Source organism: Gorilla gorilla, chromosome 6 (assembly GCF_029281585.2).
Source record: "Gorilla gorilla gorilla isolate KB3781 chromosome 6, NHGRI_mGorGor1-v2.1_pri, whole genome shotgun sequence".
Classification (NCBI taxonomy): domain Eukaryota; kingdom Metazoa; phylum Chordata; class Mammalia; order Primates; family Hominidae; genus Gorilla; species Gorilla gorilla.
The window spans coordinates 160,778,817-160,791,256 of record NC_073230.2 but is presented as its reverse complement, the minus strand read 5'-3'; the positions used below and the strand labels follow the sequence as shown (position 1 = coordinate 160,791,256).

At 44.7% G+C, this 12,440-nt stretch overlaps 1 protein-coding gene across 1 annotated transcript in view; it reads right to left on the bottom strand.

Moving 5' to 3' along the window:
• GALNTL5 (polypeptide N-acetylgalactosaminyltransferase like 5) overlaps positions 1-12,130 on the bottom strand; it is a 60,734-nt gene extending 48,604 nt beyond the window's left edge. Inside the window, 3 exon segments of the mRNA XM_055392451.2 lie at positions 1,051-1,336; positions 10,665-10,768; positions 11,943-12,130. Coding sequence (XP_055248426.1) covers positions 1,051-1,297 — 247 coding nt within the window. The 5' untranslated portion in view covers positions 1,298-1,336; positions 10,665-10,768; positions 11,943-12,130.
• Between the last annotated feature and the right edge of the window lie 310 nt (positions 12,131-12,440).

The window sequence follows — 12,440 nt, the reverse complement described above, 5'->3', positions numbered from 1 at the left end:
AAATGAGCAGGAGACCTGCCAAGGGGCTGTCTTGTGTCACTTGCTGGAGTAGTGCTTAGGGTAGGGTTTCAGGCCCACACCTACCTAGTCATCTAGTGGGAGGGCCGTTCAGAGCAGGGATCCACAGAAATAGTAGGCCTGTGTGTTAAGGCTTTAATTTCTACTCTTATTTTCTTCATCTTTCTTTGGGTTTATTTTGTTAAACTAGGTCTTCATATTTGTATTTTATTTATTTATTTTTTTTTTGAGACAGCATCTCACTCTGTTGCCCAGGCTGGAGTATAGTAGCCCAATCATAGCTCACTGTAACCTTGACTTCCTGGGCTCAAGCGATCCTTCCACCTCAGCTCTCCAAGTAGCTGGGACTGCAGGCATGCACCACCACACCTGGCTAGTTTTTATCACTATTTTTGTTGAGTTGGGGTCTTGCTATGTTCCCCAGGCAGGTCTTGAACTCCTGGCCTCAAGTGATCCTCCTGCCTTGGCCTCCCAAAGTGTCGAGATTACATGTGTGAGCCACCATGCCTGGCAAAACTAGGTCTTCATGTGTGGGAACATGGAAAAATAATCTTACAAACACAGTGATGAGGGACAAAAGCAAATTCCAAAAAGATGTGTATCAGAATACCTAAAAATATATTAAAAATATAGAACACAATATTTTGCTTAGGGATAATATACAGAGGAAGTGGAAAGACATGCATGAGAAAGACACCCATCAATTCAGGTCAGACAACCTCTGAGGGTGGCGTGGGGACGGGAGGGAGGTGGAGTTTTTACTGTACTATTACAACTTACTTCTTGGAAAAACAGAAAGCTCTCTGAAGCAAATATAGCAAAACTATATTTAAAATGATAAATTTAAGTGGTAAATGCATGCATACTTGTTTTATTATTTTCTATGTATAGATATATACATGTATATAAAATAATTTATATCTTAAAAAGTAAATTGCTTTAAAAAGGATATTCTCGTACTCTTCCAAATATTAAATATTGTTGTACATTTTCCCCTTCAAATGGCTAACGGAAAAAAATCCAAACACTTACCTAACATAGACTTTGCTTTATCTTCATCAGTCCTTTTGACTATTACATGAGGTTTTGGTATTTGCTCTGAGCCATAGATAATTTGCTGATGCACTTTTTTTCCAGGGGACCAAGCTGACAGAGGCTCCTGGCTTTTCTTCTGCCAGCTGCTCACATGATTATGGTGCAAATATATGAATAACAGAGCTGTCCAGATCCCAAATGTCAAGGACCCATAGAATAAACATTGAATTATGGCATTTCTCATTGTAAATCTAGCATTTTCAAAGGTCCATTTTTCAATTTCCTAAATCAGAATGATTTAAGAGAAGCAGCATTAGATATTCCAATGGTTTGTAGATCACCTACTTGGCTTAAATTCCATTTTTAGTGTTTTAAAAACAATCACGTTGATGGCCCTTATCATATACGTAAAGTGTGTCCTTATTTCTATTAGCACAAATTCCTAAAGCTGATATTCCTAAGATTACTGAACATCAAAATGTATAACATGCTTATAAAACATACGGTGTCATTTCAAGTCATCGGCCCATACTCGTGTACATACACGAAATACCATCAAAGAAGGCTTACTCATCCCTTATCCATATCCAGTCTACCTTGGAGTGATAGTATGGATCTCTAAAAAGTCTGATTTGACTTCAAGCAGCTTGTTAAAAATGTAAAAACACACAATCACATGCTGGAAATAAAGGGAGCAGTGAGTACTGTGGCCCACCACTGATGGATGGCACAATGGCACAATCGTTTTGGCAATATCTAGTCATGTTGAAGATATGTATATGATACGACAAAGCAATTCCATCCTTAGGGATATATCCTAAAGAGACTCATAAGTTGCACCTCTCATCTAAAGAGATGTATCATGAGACAGGTACAAGAATGTTTATTGAAGTAATGTTTGTCATAGTGAAAACTAGACACTGGCCGGGTGTGGCGGCTCATGCCTGTAATCCCAGTATTTTGGGAGGCCGAGGCAGGTGGATCACCTGAGGTCAGGAGTTCGAGACCAGCTTGGCCAATATGGTGAAATCCTGTCTCTACTAAAAATACGAAAAATTAGCCGGGCATTGTGGCAGGCACCTGTAATCCCAGCTACTCAGGAGGCTGAGGCAGGAAAATCGCTTAAACCTGGGAAGCGGAGGTTGCAGTGAGCCAAGATCATACCACTGCACTCCAGCCTGGGCAACAAGAATGAAACTCCGTCTCAAACAAAAAAAAAAAGAAAGAAAAGAACAAAAGAAAATTAGATGCAACTGAAGTTTCCCCCAACAGGAGAACTAATAAAGTGAGGCTACTCTTTCAATGATGGAAATGAATCAGCTGCAGCTATGTGTACTAGTGCTGTAAAGCCTAAAAAACATCATGTGCAAAAAGCAAGTAGGGTGTGATATAAATTTGGAAAACATGAAAAGCAGTGCAATTATTTATGGGTACACCAATATGTAGCAAATGCATGGGGAAAAAACCATGCATGTGAATGATGTACCCAAATTTACATAATAGTGATTATATATATATATATATATAATAGTGAATTTACATAACAGTGATTACCTCCATGGTCGGGGGGAGGAGAATAAAGAACTCCTACTGTATCCCTTTTTTTTGAGACTGGGTCTCACTCCCCTCACCCAGGCTAGAGTGCAGTGGCACAAACATGGCTCACTGCAGCCTTGATTTTCTGGGCTCAAGTGATCTTCCTACCGCAGCTTCCTGAATAGCTGAGACCACAGGCACATGCCACCACGCGTGGCTAATTATTATTATTTTTTTGTATAGACAAGGTCTCACTATGTTGCCCAGGCTGGCCTTGAACTCCTGGGCTCAAGCGATTCTACCGCCTTAGCCTCACAAAGTGTTGGGATTACAGGTGTGAGCCACCATGTCCAGCCTCCTACTGTTAACGCTGATTTTTTTATAAAGCTCTGAAGAAAATGTGGCAAAATGATGTGATTTGATTGAGCTTGATAAATGAGAACACAGAGTGCTCATGATATTTTTCTCTATATTTTCCTTCTGTTTGAAATTGTAATTTATTTTAAAAAGAAAGAAGAAAGTCTTGAGAGGTTTCCTTTAAAGATGATAGATTGAATGTGTGTGTGTCTTCTCTCCCTCTTGACTCAACTGTGAATAAGAATAAAGCTAAAAACTCTCATGGGAAAAGAGAGCGGTAGAGGGAACATCAATGCACATGAGATTTTAACATGTCTGGAGGCGAGAACGTTATTGGACGTGTGGTAACAATTTGGAAAGACAGAGGACTCTGATGTGGAAACAAGGCTGCTAACCCTGGAGCAGCTTGGGGCTTGGAGGCCCCTGGTGAGTCAGTGGACACATGGCTTTGGGCTTGGGGAAAGCCACATGTTAGTATTCAGAATAGTCAGCTCTCTTCGCCCAGCCCTGCACAGCAAAATCCAGGCAGGAGTCAGAGTGGTTTCTTCTTTGGAGAAGTAGACTGGTAGAGGCTGAGCCTCTACAAAGGAAAACTTGGGGCTAAAACCAAGAGTGTCACTTAGAATATGTGGATGTGGAGTGTCTGGGTCCATCTGTCCTCTTCCCTTCCTCCAACACAGGATCCCGGCAGCCAGGTTGCTATGTCTGAGGTGGGACTGATAGAATTGTTCTGGGATGAGAAGACAGGGCCTGGAGAAAACACCTCCACATGCTGAAATGTAAGAGCTTCCAATAAGGCAGGCGGCTCCCTGGGTCGTCCCCCTGAAGACAGCACACCTGTGGCCAAGGTCGGCCCAACACTCAGCTATTCCAATCAGCTGGTTGGCATCTCACTTTGGGATTGGAATCTGTATTAGTCTGTTTTCACGACACTGATAAAGATACCCGAGGCTGGGTAATTTATACAGGAAAAGGGGTTTAATGGACTTACAGTTCCATGTGGCTGGGGAGGCCTCACAATCAGGGTGGAAGGCAAGGAGGAGCAAGCCACACCATGGATGGCAGCAGGCAAAGAGAGAGTTTGTGCAGGGAAATTCCCCCTGATAGAACCATCAGATCTCGTGAGACTTAGTCACTCTCACGAGAACAACATGGGAAAGACCTGCCCCCATGATTCAATGACCTACCCCTGGGTTCCTCACACAGCACGTGGGAATTCAAGATGAGAATTTGGGTGGGGACACAGCCAAACCATATCAGAATCGAATGCTGCAATGAACGGAACTGTGTCCCCCTGCAACTCACATGTGGAAGCACCAAGCCCCAGTGCGACTGCATTTGGAGACAGAGCTTTTAAAGAGGTAATTATGGTTATATGAGGTCACAGGGTGGGCCCAATTCCAATAGGACCAGTGTCCTTATGGGAAGAGGAAGTGTCCCCAGGCAGGTGCTTGCACAGAGAAAAGCCCGGTGAGGGCACAGCGCGAAGGCAACCACCTGCAGGCCCTGAAGACAGGCCTCGGGGAAACCAAACCTGCCGGCAGCTGGATGCCGACTCCAGCCTCCAGAACTGTAGGAAAATCAGAGTTGGCCAAGCCTCCCAGTCTGTTGGACTTGGTTATGGCAGCCGGAGCTGACTCCTACAGCTGCCAAGGATTGCCTGAGACATTTGAGGAAAGCCTCCAGAAGGAAAGAAAATGCAAATAGAACCAGAAAGGGGAAGAAAGAAATGAGAACTTTGAAAATATCAAAACATTGATGTTGGTTGCTCAGAGAGATCAAAGAAGGTGCTACACTCATACAACCAGGGGAACAGGCTATCAAAAAGGAGCATTGAGAGAATAAAAAGGGGAAGCTGCAATTTAAAACATGATTGTTCACATTTAAAAATTAGAATAAATGGCTGGGCGCAGTGGCTCACGCCTGTAATCCCAGCACTTTCAGAGGCCGAGGTGGGCGGATCACTTGAGGTCAGGAGTTGGAGACCAGCCTGGCCAACATGGTGAGACCCCATCTCTACTAAAAATACAAAGATTAGCTGGGCATGATTGCCCACGTCTATAATCCCAGCTACTCGGGAGGCTGAGGCATGAGAATGGCTTGAACCCGGGAGGCCGAGATTGCAGTGAGCCTAGATTGTGCCACTGCACTTCAGCCTGGGCAACACAGTGAGACTCCATCTCAAAATAAATACATAATAAAAATCATTAGAAAAATGGTGGGAAAGGAATATTTTGAAATGCACAAGAAAATGGCAGAGGGAAGCCTAAGAGAAAGTTGAGACCTGTGGTGTTTCATTCTAGAAGGCAGAAAGAACATCTACCCAGTAATGAGTTCCACAAAGTGATGAGAGAAAAATGGAGAGGAAATTGTCAACGCAATCATACAAACATTTGCAGAACTAAAGGGGCCCACAGAATGCCCCCCACATAATGAATGAGACAAGAAAGAGTGTCAAAATGACATCGAACTTCTCAACAGCAACACTGGATTGTGAAACTATAAAACAGCTTGAAATTTTATGCATCAATTCTTGATCTAGTCAAAATTTAATCAAGCTTGGGAGTGGAATAAAAATATTTTCAGCTATGTAAAGGGCTCACAGAAATTACTCTCCATGTATTCTTTTTTTGGGAAACTACCTGTGGATTGCAAATGGCAATAAAGGAAAAAGCAAATAAAGAAGACATGGGCCGGACATGGTGGCTCACTCCTGGAATCCCAGCACTTTGGGAGGCCGAGGTGGGTGGATCACTTGAGACCAGACTGGCCAACATGGTGAAAGCTTGTCTCTACTAAAAATAGAAAAATTAGCTGGGCATGGTGGTGGGCTCCTGTAATCCCAGCTACTTGGGAGGCTGGAGGAAGAGAATTGTGTGAACCCGGGAGGTGGAGGTTGCAGTGAGCTGAGATCATGCCACTGCACTCCAGTCTGGGAGACAGAGCAAGACTCTGTCTATTAAACAAACAAACAAACAAACAAACAAAAACCCAGACATGGACCCAGGACATTGAATGCAACCCCGTTGAAAGGAAGAGTATGTGGGATGGAGAAGTTTAGGTGGATGACACAGCTGATGGTAAAAATTAAGGAACAGTATTTACAGAGTGGTAAGATGCAAACACTGATTACTGCATTAACCAAAAAAAAAAAAAAGAAAGAAAAAAAAAGAAAATCACACAGACTTTTTTAAGGAAAAATAAACTAGAAGAAATGGAAGTCATGTAATAAAAATGAAGTTGATGTATAAAATTAATAAAAAAATAGAAGTCTAAGAACTCCATTTAAAATATGAAGGTGGGCTGGGCTCTGTGGCTCAGGTCTGTAATCCCAGCACTTTGGGAAGCTGAGGTGGGTGGATCACGAGGTCAGGAGTTCAAGACCAGCCTGACCAACATGGTAAAACCCTGTCTCTACTGAAAATACAAAAATTAGCTGTGTGTGGTGGCACGCGCCTGTAATCTCAGCTACTCAGGAGGCTGAGGCGGGAGAATCGCTTCAACCTGGGAGTTGGAGGTTGCAGTAAGCCGAGATCACACCACTGCACTCCAGCCTGGGCAACAGAGCGAGACTCCATTAAAAAAAAAAAAAAAAAGAAGGTAACTATCATAAGAAACAGATTGAAGAGTCAAAAGTGATTGTAAGAGGGAGTTGAACTGGGGGCTGGGCAGGAATTGGGCAGGGACCTGCTGATTTTCTTTATAAGATTTTGTTTTTATTTTATTTTTTATATGTATGCATTACACTGAAAAATATTTTTAAAATAAAGATTTTCTAAACAGATTAGAAATGCAAACCATATCAAACAGCATGGATACTGGTAAACACAAGAATACATCAGCCACTTGTCCCCTGGACCCTGCCCCTTTCCATCACATGTCATCCCTGCACCTGGAAAAGGTAATCCCTGAAATGAGCCTTAGGCCCTGCAGGTAAGTCCAAGCTCTAGGACCCTCAGCGTCTGTCCTCCTTCGACCCACACTCTGATTTGCTCAAGTGTCCTCTTGGCCTTTGAACATTTAGTATTGTCTCCCATTTTTGTCCTCTCTCTAACTTGAGAACAGAATTTGGCTTCTACAGTTTTGTTTTGAGAAAGGGTCTAGCTCTGTCACCCAGGCCAGAGTGCGGTGGTGCAATCTTGGCTCACTGCAGCCTTGACCTACCTCCCTGGCTCAAGCGATCCTGCCACCTCAGCCTCCCAGGTAGTTGGGACTACAGGTGCCCACCACCACACCCGGCTAGTTTTTGTATTTTTTTTTTTTTTTTGTAGAGTTGGCGTTTTGCCATGTTACCCAGGCTGGTTTCGAACTCCTGAGCTCAAGCAATCTGCCTGCCTTGGCCTCCCAAGGGATTAATCCCAAAGTGCTGGGATTACAGGTGTGAGCCACTGTGCACGGCTTTGTTTTGTTTGTGAGTTGGTGTCTCACTCTGTCACCCAGGCTGGAGTGCAGTTGGCATGATCATAGCTCACTGCAGCCTCGAACTCCTGGCTTCAAGTGATCCTCCGTCTTTGGCCTCCCAAAGTGCTGGAGCTATAGGCACACACCCCCATGCTTGGCTTTGACCTCTACGGTTTTGACCTTAGGCATGTCCTAGGAACTGGCTTGCATATACATTGTAGCTTCAGTAGGAAACCCACGCTGCTTGACAGAACTTGGTATCCAGAGCAATTCCATGGCATCAAACCACCAGAACAGGACATTGCCCCCTCAAAGAGACTTGAACTCACCTGGACAAGATGTCTTCTACATGGGATGCTGTGCTGCGCTACCCAGACACCGCTTTCAGGGCAGAGACACCCATTCTCCCAGCTGCCGTGAGAAGTAGCTGCCACAGGCTCACAGCTCATGACTGAGGCAAGCCACTTTGCCCAAGTGTCCCCGTTCCTGGGGATCTCACATTCAAAGACTGGTCAATGGGTGCAGCTCCCTTGTCTATCTGGGGGGACTCTGGAGAGCGCAAGCTGCCTGTGGGGTGGGTGGAGTCTCTTCTGGAAGCTGCACTGCCATCTAGCCTCTTCCTCTGATTGAACCTACTTGTGTCCCTGCCTTGCAGTGTTTGTCCCCAGATCTGCTCCGAATAAAGTTTTCCATGCAAATCTTAGTCTAAGAGTCTTCTTCCTGGGGAACTTGACCTAGTATGATGGTTGCTAATGGTCCAGGAAAATGGGCTGTAAAGGGGATTTTAGGGCTAAGCCACCCTCCAGGCGGCTGGCCCTGAGCATCCCATTGTCGGTGGAAAGGTGGTGTTCTGAAAGCCCCTGGCATACTGTGGCTGATATGTGCTTGTTAAAATCTCACTGGCTGTGAATCAGGATGGAATATAGGTGGAAAGGAATGTTCTCGTTGGTGGCTTGACTGAGGAACAGGGAGGAGTAATTATAAATATTGCAAGGTAGATGGCTATTGCCGGATGCCATGGTTGCATCTGAAAAAGGCAGGGAAGGCTGAAGGTGGTAATCACCAATTTAAAGCAAATTAACAGAGTCAGAGGCCCTTGTTAGCATATGAAGGATCTCATTTCCTACAACCCAAGGGTGGGGAGAGCTGAGGATCTTGCCCAGGGCCTGATTATCAGGGCAGCAGAGCTCCAGGGCAGGTTGAATTCTCAAGCCTGGCTGGTCTTCTATCCAGGGAAGGAGGGAGGCTCTGACACGTGGGATGGGGATGTCTGGGTAGAGACACGCCAGAGACCTGGAAGGCCCAGGTCCACAGGAACCCTCTGAGCCTACAGAAATGGCCCACTGCTCCCCAACAAGGCTAGCTCTCCTCCTCTGCTTTGCAAGGCAACACATGCCCTGCCTCAGGACCTTCCCCCCAGTACCCTCCTGGCCACCAGATCAATAAGTAGGGTCACATTACAACTTAGCCTGTGTGGGAAAGTGCTACCCTGCTAAGGGAAGAAGGAGAGTGTTCCCAAAGGAGCTGCAGAATCAGCCATCTTGAACCAGCAGGCACGCAAGGTGTATATATGGGACTGAGTCCAGAGGATACAGATTAAGGGAGAGGGAATGTAAATTTTGATTTGGGAGCATTTATTACAACAGGAATATCCCCCAGGACACAGGCTTTAACACTCTGGCCAAGATCCTGGGTGCAAAATAGAGATTCATTGATTGAATAAATAGCGCTTTACAAATGAAATATTTGATTATGCCAATTAAAAGTATCAAATATATAAAGAGAAGAAGGCAGCTTCTAACTAGGGAAAATGGCGAATTAGGACACCTGAAAAGAGAATAAAACTGTTTTAATTTACATTACCACCACATCTCCCTATTAAATATCTAAATTTTAAAGTTATCTAAAGTTAACTTCCATGTCAACTTTCTCTAAAAACCAAAAGCAATTAGAAACTAGTTAAAAAAAAAAAAAGGTAAGGGGAGACAACCAAATGTAATATACAAAATAAACACATGCACTAATATGATAGTGATAGCAACAGGAGACAGACAAATTCCTAGGCAGAGAGGGGCAGGTCCCCAGTGAAATCTGACCTTCAAGCCAAAGACAGCTTAAAGCCTGAAAACTGAGTTGCCAGAGTCCACGACTGGAGTGAGAACTTCCTCAATGCCTTCTAGCCAATCAAATGGTGTTATTTCCAGGCCCGCCTGGAAGGACTGGTGCTCTTTCCAGCACGTACTTCCCCATTCTGAGCCCATGAAAACCCCAGACTCAGCCCCATGTTGGGACTATCCATCTTTGAGCCCCCTCTCACACAGAGGGCTACCCACTTTGGATCCCCTCTTGTGTCAAGAGCTGTTCTGTTGCTCAATAAAACCCTTCTCTGCCTTGCTGACTCTCCAGTGTCTGTGTAACCTCATTCTTCTTGGACGCAGGACAAGGACCTGGGACCCACCGAATGATGGGTGCAAAAGGAGCTGTAACACTGTAACCTTCCCACCTTCTGCCAGTGCCAGATGGCCACCCCACATCATGGGAAGTGGTGGTAGGGCTGGGCCAGCCTAGGAGGAGTGGGCTGGAGCAGGATGGTGGGACAGAATGAGCTGTAGCATAAATGAGCTGCAACACACCCCTTGCACTGTTTGCCGCAACCAAACAAGCCATAACACACCCCCCTCCCCAACCCCGTTTCACCATGCTGCAGGTAGCAGGAAGGAGAGAGAGAGCTGTAACAGTCCTTGGGGGCTCAGACCTTGGGACTCCCCAGGTGAGAGCCGTAACACCCCTTGGGGCTCTGTGGTGGTTGGCATCTCTGAGTTTTCAGGCACCACCATGTTCCCCCTCATCCAGATGCTGGTGCCCAAGGTGGAAGACGGTTGTGGCACACCCAGACCAGCCACGGGCTAAGCACAGAGTGGTGTGTGCGCGCGGAATCTAGGTCGGTAGCGCCAGCCAAGTGCAGCCTGCTGCGTCGAGTGGGGAGAGCAAGCCCAGAGGTGAGCCTAGAGCCAAGTGAGGCCCAGGGACGGGTGCTGCCAGCCGGGAAATGTCCGGCTGGCAAAGTGACATTGAAAGAATCCTGTCTCAATAGGATTATTACTGAAAAATAAATTATTCTCTAGAAAGATTCTAATACATCAGGAAAACTTGGGGGGAATTCTCTTTAGACGTGAACACTTATGAACATATCCCCAACCTCCTTAATTTTCTTATTTTACTAATATGAGTTCTTATATTATGTTTTCTCTGTGACAAGCACCTCACCTCCCAACCCACCCCCTACACTCCCACAAAACACAGAAAACCCCTCCTACCAAGAGATCGATGTAAGAGGTATGTGATTGGCCTTTGGACTTTGTGTCTTCAGAAGAAAACCATGTTCAGTTATTTTCTTCACTAAAAGATGCTGAATTCAATGCTAGAAAAGCACAGAATTTGTAAAATATATTTCAATGAGGATTCATATGTACAGCAAATAAAATTTTAAGTGCACTAAAGAGACTTAGCAGATGATCAAAAGAATCCTGTAGAGAAAAGAATGCAGCTAATAGTCACCAACATGCCCCCGCCAACACCCCAAAACCCTAGCCTAAATCTGCATTTACAGTCATTGAGTTTCTTTCTTTATTTTTTCTTTTCTTTTTTTTTTTTTTTGAGACAGGGTCTCGCTCTGTTGCCCAGGTTGGGGTGCAGTTGGCCAATTACAGCTCACTGCAGCCTTGACTTCCCAGGCTCAGATGATCCTCCTCTTTCAGCCTCCCAAGTAGCTGGTACTACAGGCTGGTGAGTGCCACCATGCCTGTTTTTTTTCTTTTTTTAAATAGAGATGAGGTCTTGCTATGTTGCCCAGGCTGGTCTCAAACTCCTGAGCTCAAGTGATCCTTCTGCCTCGGCCCCCAAAAGTGCTGGGATTGCAGGCGTGAGCTACCGTACCTGGCCAAGTTTTTTAAAAAATATGAGTCTATTGAATCAGGAAAACATGACCATGCTTTAGATAATATCACAACTAATTTTTCTGTAAATAACACTTTTTTTCTTTTTCTTTCTTTTTTTTTTTCTCAAGACAGAGTCTCACTCTTTCATCCAAGCTGATCTTGAACTCCTGGACTCACATGGTCCTGCCACCTTAGCCTCCCAGGAGCTGGAATTACAGATGCCAGCTGCCGTGCCCAGTTTATAATCAGCATTTTTTAACCCCTAGCTTTCCTAGGACCATCTTAATACTGATCTCCATATAAGATCTAGGACTTTATGACACTGCTAAGGGCCTTTATTTCCCTATTTTTTTTCAAATAAGTAATACAATCACTGTATAAACACTACCAGCATAAAGACACATGTAATGAAAAGTTTCCCTATTTTTCATGAACTAAAGCCATTACAATGCCCAGTCCACATTTAGGGTGTTGTAACCAGCTTGGAGGCTACTCCTTCTTTAAAAAATAAAATAAATCTTCTTAAACCTAATCCCCAGAGCTAGCACCTCCTTCAAGACGCAGTGATTTGATGTACTGCTTCCGCTGATTCAAAGTGAAAGACGTTTCCCCGCATCTTTGTTCCCACTTCTAGCACATGGGGCTCACTTCACCTACCCTTGAGATAATTGCATTGGCTGCTTTGTAACTGATGAATTTTCCAAGCAGAGTCACAGGTGAATGAGGCAGGGGTCTGTGCTGAATGAACTGAGAGATGTAAAATTTTTTTTAGCTAGCAGGCTTTATGGTGGCTGGGTTCCAAGCAGATACCTGGTTGTGCTGGGTTGCCGGGCCACACAGTAGTACTCAAAGGGCAGTACAGTCCGCCTCACAAAGCCTGATGACATCACACAGGGCGTCACAGCCCCACAGGGGCCCCTGCCTGTAAGCTCCAACCAGCAGGTGGAATCCAGGAGTTCCAAGGTCCTAAGGGTCCTTACCCCTCAGCTGAGAAAATAGGGAAAGCCTCATATTAGATGAGGCTAGAATCCAGGGTGACTCTCTTCTCTAGGCAAGGCCTAATTTTTAGCTTTTTATATTTATTTATTTATTTATTTATTTATTTATTTATTTATTTATTTGTTTTTGAGATGGAGTCTTGCTCTGTCACCCAGG